General features: G+C 39.4%; 1 protein-coding gene across 1 annotated transcript; it reads left to right on the top strand.

Moving 5' to 3' along the window:
- Positions 1-601: 601 nt before the first annotated feature.
- LOC133829239 (reticulon-like protein B9) lies at positions 602-2,699 on the top strand. Its single transcript, XM_062259082.1, has 5 exons — positions 602-734; positions 1,523-1,703; positions 1,867-2,008; positions 2,114-2,183; positions 2,319-2,699. The coding sequence occupies exons 1-5, from the start codon at positions 647-649 to the stop codon at positions 2,486-2,488; spliced, it is 651 nt and encodes a 216-aa protein (XP_062115066.1). The 5' UTR covers positions 602-646; the 3' UTR covers positions 2,489-2,699.
- The last annotated feature ends 4,166 nt before the right edge of the window (positions 2,700-6,865 follow it).

The raw sequence follows: 6,865 nt of genomic DNA, 5'->3' as shown, positions 1-6,865 counted from the left end.
ATCTAACATGGAAAAATACTTTGGCACCTGTATTTTTTCTCAATACGTGATCGGTTTCTTTGTTTTGTTAAATTATAATTTGGACCTTGTGTTTTATAAAATGGATCAAAATAGTACCTTACACCAAATTTTAGTTAAAATATTTTCAAATATAATCTTTCATTCTCAGCTCTTCGACCATCTTCTTCGCTACTGCGAACGATCTCATTTCCAACGACCCAATAATCGAATATATAATTGAAAATATTTTAACAAAAATCTTGTCTAGGGTATTATTTTAACTCATTTAGTAAATACAGGGGCTGATCGCGTATTCGGGAAAAACATAGGGACCAAAATTGTATTTTCACATCTAACATTATATTATTTATAAATAATTATAATAATAATAATAATAATAATAATAATGTGAAGATTAGAGACCTTAATTTGTAATAATTAAGATTACCTATGTTCTGTTCTAGCCTCCATGCAAAGTAACGTTGAAAGCCAAGGACCAAGCCATTCCTTACTTGATGCAAGCTTACTTGATTACCAAGCTTAGAACTCCATGTCCTATTATATATATATATATATATATATATGCTTCTTCTCTCTTTCTCATTTATCCCTTTCTCTAAATAAAACTTCCCCTCCCGCCACCAAAATGTCAGATTCAGATAACGAAATATCAAGAGGTGGAAGGCTTTTTGGACGTGAAAGACCCATTCATGAAGTTCTTGGAGGAGGAAAAGGTACTCTCTTATACTATTTCATTCTTTTCCCTTCAAATAAAATGTCACATTCCATATTTCATGTGATTTTTCTAATTAATAGATTGTATTACTTGGATCGTCTTATATGTCCGGTCCATATTTTTAACACGAGTCATGTATTAGCACAATTCTATTTTGCCCAAAGTACAAGAAAAAACAGGTGAAATTGAAATGTCAATTGGTTATCAGACTGATTAATAGGTGGAAATATAATTTTTCTTTTGATACAAATTAATCCAAATAATTTAAGTGTAGAGAATGTGCCAAGTATCAAATATTGTCTGAAATATTACATAGATTATTTTGCAAAATACCTTTAAAAAGGAAACTGTTGCAAAACATTTGAAGAAGTTAAGGAATCATGTGATGCCCAACACCACGAAAGTACTCCTGTAACACTTGATTAAAATATGTGGCATAATCATGGCAAAGATAATTATTTTCATTTAATTTTTGTTTGATTGCGTCTTAAATTGGTATGCATATTGCTCTATCTGCATTGTAAGCTGTACAAAGTAGAATTCAGATAAAACTAGACAGAACAATGAGACTAAAAAGTTTGATTTCATTGGTGTGGAATTGTAGTCCATATCTATTTTGTACATCATAATTTGATAGATGCATAGAGGTGTGGAATTGTAGTCCATATCATAGTTTGTTAAGGGTATATTACTTTTAAAGTCACTGATAATTGCTTTTGATAATTTAAATAACTTTGTTTAGCCTCCAAAACATGATATTTGACAATTAAGGATGTGAAATTACAGTGGCAGATGTGTTATTGTGGAAGGAAAGGAATATCTCAGCTGCACTTTTGGTGGGAATGACAGTAATATGGTTTCTGTTTGAAGTTGTTGAGTATAACTTTGTGACACTCCTTTGTCACATCTCCATCACCACTATGCTAGTGTTCTACATATGGTCTACTTGTGCAGAAAACTTTCACTGGTATAGCTATTTTCATCCTCAAACTCTCTGTTGCTTCATTTGACTTTTAACACTATTAATTTAAAACCCTTGTTATGCTTCTTCAATATATGATATAAGCATACAAGAGTTTTATTGATTTCATTTACATTAAACTTTTAATTTTTTTAAAAATAAAAAACAGGACTTGTCCCCATATACCGAAAATTGTATTAGATGATTCTGCATTTGGAGAAGTGGCTTCAACCTTCCACAAAAGATTCAACCAGTTACTGCCAAAGCTCCTTGAAATTGCATGTGGAAAAGATCTCCCACTTTTCTTCCTGGTACATAGGAAGTTAACATTGCTTTATTTCCACTGAAACATATATATATATATATATATATATAGATCTAGTCTCTAAAGGTCTCTTTTCTTTCTTATTTTTCAGGCCATTATATCTCTCTATGCAGTGTCCGTGATTGGAAACTATTTCAGCTTCTTAAATTTCCTGTATTTTGGTAAGAAATGCTCCCCTCTAACTAACTAATTCTGCTATATTTACTATACGAGGCACCTTTACTAGAGACTACATTGTTTTATGGTGCTTATTATGATTGGTCTAAATGGTTTGATTATTTGATTTCATACTCAAGGCTTTGTCTGTATTGGAACACTACCATTTCTCTACGATCGATACGAAGACGACGTTGATCGTTTTGCTGTTAGAATAGTCCGGGAGATAAAGAGATCATATAGAAGATTGGATTCTAAGTTCCTCAACAAGATTCCACGAGGCCCTGTTCATGAAAAAAAATACAGATGAAAAGTTGATGAATCATGGATAATTATGATGCAGAACTAATAGTATAATCCTACCCTGAGTTTCACATGTAAATTCACAGCATGGTATACATATATAACATCTATATGTTTGTGTGTACCATTCCACTGCATTATTGTTGTATAAAACTGTAATATATTTACATGTATGAAGCTTTAATAAAACAATGAAAATAAATTGGTTTTCTTTTGAACTTGAGCACTCAAAATGTTCGGTTGGTAAAATTAGGAGTAGGGGCAAGAAAATAGACTTGCATGAAGCATTCAAAAAGGAGTTTTAGTGGAATGAGGAGATCTTGAGATATAAAGTAAAAAAATAGTAAAGACTAAACATTTAAAAGAAATAAGGATATTACTCTTTTTTTTTTTTTTAATTTGTCAATTAGATTTGAAACCAGCTAATAAACTAGACATTAAATAATGGGATTAGGCCACACAAGTTGGGGATCATAAATTTGGGATAACACATAAGTAACATTTTGTTGACTCAGATTTTGGCCAACTAACACGGAGTCAAAATACGCTTGACGTGGAAGGATATGTTGAAATAAATGTAATGACGAAAATAATAAGAACACCAGATTTTAGAGTGGTTCGGCCCCAGGATCTGGTAATAACCTACGTCCACTTAGATTTTTATTGATATAAGAACAAAATGAGTGATCAAAGAACTAGGGTTCAATAAGTTTCACCAACCTCTGAAGAACAAGACAATATCTCAAATAGAATCCCTCTAGTCTCAAATAATTCGAAAGCCAAAAGTCCCTTCCTTGAGCTATCTTTCTCTATTTATAGGCTTAAGGGGAATTACATGAATTTGTTACAGATATTCTTTCCTAAATAATTGGGTACTCAGGAGATTGTGGGAGTCAATTTCGGGATTTACAAAGATCTTTATAGAAACATCATGAAGCATGCGGAACCCGCGACCATACTGGTCGCAGGTAAGTTTCGGCTGCCTACTGCTTATAATTTGTCTTCTGGTCGATATCCTAGCAGAGTTCCTCCAAGTGTCAGCCACGTGTCCGGGAATCACTTGCCACGCCATCCATGCCAGTATTTTGGATAACATTTGCCCCCCAAGTTTATTTATTACGAGCAATAAATAAACTTTTGAGGAAGCGACCCTTTGGTGACCCCGCCATACCTGTCAGAACCCTTCGTGTGTTCTTGGAAGAAGCAACCTACTCTTGTCTAATCACGGCTTTTCGCTTCCCCAGTAATATTTCGACGGCTATCTCGTTTCCCCATACTTCGAAAAAGGGGAAGCTGATGATTACTCCATTTTAATGCCACAAACAAATATATATATAGCATCTCCGGAGTTCTCTTTTTCTTTTTACGAACGCCATTACTCTTTCAAGAAACCCTAAAGCCAGAGCTTCCATTTTCTTCTGGAGACCGTCCTTCTGCATTTTCAAGACTCATCCCGAGAGTTCCCTGATCTCCGAAAACTCTTACCAACCTCCACGATCTTCTTCCTGGTAAGTCTTGGAACCTTTATGTTTCATATTTTTGTAGTGCATTTTTCTGTATGTTGACTGTTGAGTTCATCTATTTCTGGGTTGAGATGCTTGTCAGTAGAATGTCTTGTGGGTGAAAAAAGTTACGAGTTAGTTTGATAGTCGAGATCATACTTTTTAGGACGTAAAATTGAAGTAAAAGTTTGATTTTTATGCCAGCTGAAAAAATAGGTTTTTTCCCGACCTAAGAGGAGTTGAAAAAGTTTTTACAAAAAACTTTTTGCTTTCACCTTTTGATCTGTTTCTCAAACTGTTCGCGTGGAAAATTTTAGCCTTTTGTTAGAATACTGCTGTATAAAAGCTTAACTTTTATACTCGACCAGAGTTATTCTAAATTTTTTTAAAAATTCTCTATCCTCACCTCCCCATTCTTCTGTTTGCAGACTTTAATGCCAGATTTGTGGGGAAGTGAACGGCCCATCGACGACGATCTTCTTGCCCAGTTGCTCGAAGGCGAAGAACAACCGACCGACCGAGTTCACGAAATCCCATTTTCACGATCTTCTTCTAGACCTCGTCCATCACCTCCTCAAATGGGTCGTTCTAAGTCTTTAGGCAAGAAAAGACTTGACTCCGAAAATAGCCCAAACTCTCCTGCCCAGCCTGATTCTCAAGCTAGGGTTCCCTCAACCAGTGGTCGAGAAAATGCCGCCCCAGACCCTAGTATTCAAGTCAGGGCCCGTCCTCGTCATCAAAACCTTCCTGATGTCGAGTGGTATCTCTCCTCGACCAGCCAAGTGACTCCTCGGATGCTTGCCAACTACCGTAGGAAGTATCCTCTTATAGGGGTTAATCTCAAAATTCCAGGTACAGACCAAAGGGCTAACCTTCCCGGAGGTGTATACAGTGCTTGGTCTAGATAACATATAGAGGCGGGGGCTATCCTCCCTCTACATCCTTTTTATCAGGTGGTGGCCAACTATTTTGGTGTCGCCCCCTTTCAAATTACTCCGAATGGATATAGAATGCTGGTCGCACTCTATATCCTGTACAAACTTAAAAAATGGCCAGAACCTACCCCCCATTAGGTCAATTTCCTTTTCGACCTCAAGTCCAACCCTCAACAGTATGGGATGGGATTCTTCCATCTTTGTCACCAGGAGACGAGTCGGACGTTCCTGAGTGACACTACGCACATATCCAACGCGGGGCAGTACAGTAAGGAGTACTTCCTCACGCCGGACATGACCACCAACAATCTGGCCTTCGCTCGAGGAGGTAAGTGCTGTTTTTACTGGTCGATACTTTTCATCAGCGAATTTTCCTTCATTTTTCTTAAAGTACACTTTGCCTTTCAGGACCATGGCTACGTCCAACCCCAACACCAGACATGGTGTTGAGGTCCATCGCATTGGCCAGGATGACAGACGCAGAAAAAAGCGTCAAGTCCCTGGTCACTGATGAAAATCTGAGGCTATCCGGCCTCCTGGCTCCTCGCCATGAAACAAGAGGACCTGTGGTAGCAGATGCCACGGCCGAGGGGGATCCTGAGCAGCAACCCCCAGTGTTCCCTCCTCGAAGGAGGCCGACGGGGGTTACAATCAGGGAACCCACAGGCAATCCTTCTGCAGAAAGGCCTTTTGCACCCCAAGGCAAGGGGAAACAAAAGGCAACAGAGTCTGTTGTGGACTTGGGTGAATCCTCCGATGAAAACAGTACTGTTATTTCGCTTTTAAATAGTTTTCCAATTCCCTGTCACTTGTTTGATGGGGAGGGAAACTTTACGTATACTCCAAATCTAGGGCCAGACTTCTTCGTGCCAGATAGTGAGTGTGTGACTAATAGAGTCAATAGTATAGCGACCAGTAGTTGTAGTTCGGGTATTAAACTTTGTGACCTCTTTTCTGTTTTATCAAGAGTTTTTATCCGCCTTTATCTTATCATTTGCATATGTTTATTTGTATGCAGATATGGCCGCTCCCAACGTCTTCGATTTGTATCAGACTGAGGAGGAGGTAGAAGTCCCTCTGGTTCGGAGAAAGACATCCAAGAGGCACAACGGTGAATCGAGCCAAGGACCTCCTGCCAAGAAGGGTAGAACAGAAGATCCTTCCAAGGACGTGCCAACTGGGCAAGCTTCTGCATAGCCTTCGGTTCCTGTTGAGAAGGAAACCCCGCCTGCTACGACGAATCCTCCACGTACAGCCGCTAAAGAACAATCCCAGCCGGCCGAAGCTCCTGGGGCCAAACTTTCAAACCACACCTTGCGAGCAGCCAAGGATCGCCTTGCACACATCGTGAGGTATGACCGTTGCAAGGATGCGATGGCTGAGGCAGAGAATATGGGGGTCGACCAAATTCTGAACAGGGCCCTAAACGAAATTGCCAGCGTAAGCATTTCTTATCTCACTGGCTTTCGTTTTTCCTTCCTTGCAACAGACTCTAACTTTATCCTTTGTCCACAGGCCTTGCTGACTGCAACTGCTGCCGTACCCGTGCCCAAGCTACCATCGACCAGGCTCGGGCAAAGGCCATCGAGAGGTACCAGGTGAAAGCTGCTGAGGAGCTTCAGGCTGTAGAAGCCAGGCATGTTGGGGAGTTGGAGGTGGTCACCCAGCAGAAGGATGCTGTGGTGGCAAAGCTGGCGGAGGCTGAAGCTTCCAAGGTAGCCTTGAAGAAGCAAAGGGATGAGTACCAAGATTCTAGCCGAGTCCAATATCGTGAATGCAAGAGACTCAAAGAGGAGCTTCTTGCCAAGGACAAGGCCATAGCTGTTCTTGAGAGCCAAATAGAGCAGCTGAAGCTTACCAATGCCAAAGATCTGGAAAGGTACAAGAATGCGACGCTTCGGTGTTTTTATGATTTCTGGAAACACAACTGGGGTGCCAACTTTGACT

This window comes from Humulus lupulus, chromosome 4 (genome assembly GCF_963169125.1).
Source record: "Humulus lupulus chromosome 4, drHumLupu1.1, whole genome shotgun sequence".
In the NCBI taxonomy this organism is placed as follows: Eukaryota; Viridiplantae; Streptophyta; class Magnoliopsida; order Rosales; family Cannabaceae; genus Humulus; species Humulus lupulus.
This window is presented reverse-complemented; position numbering and strand designations above follow the sequence as displayed.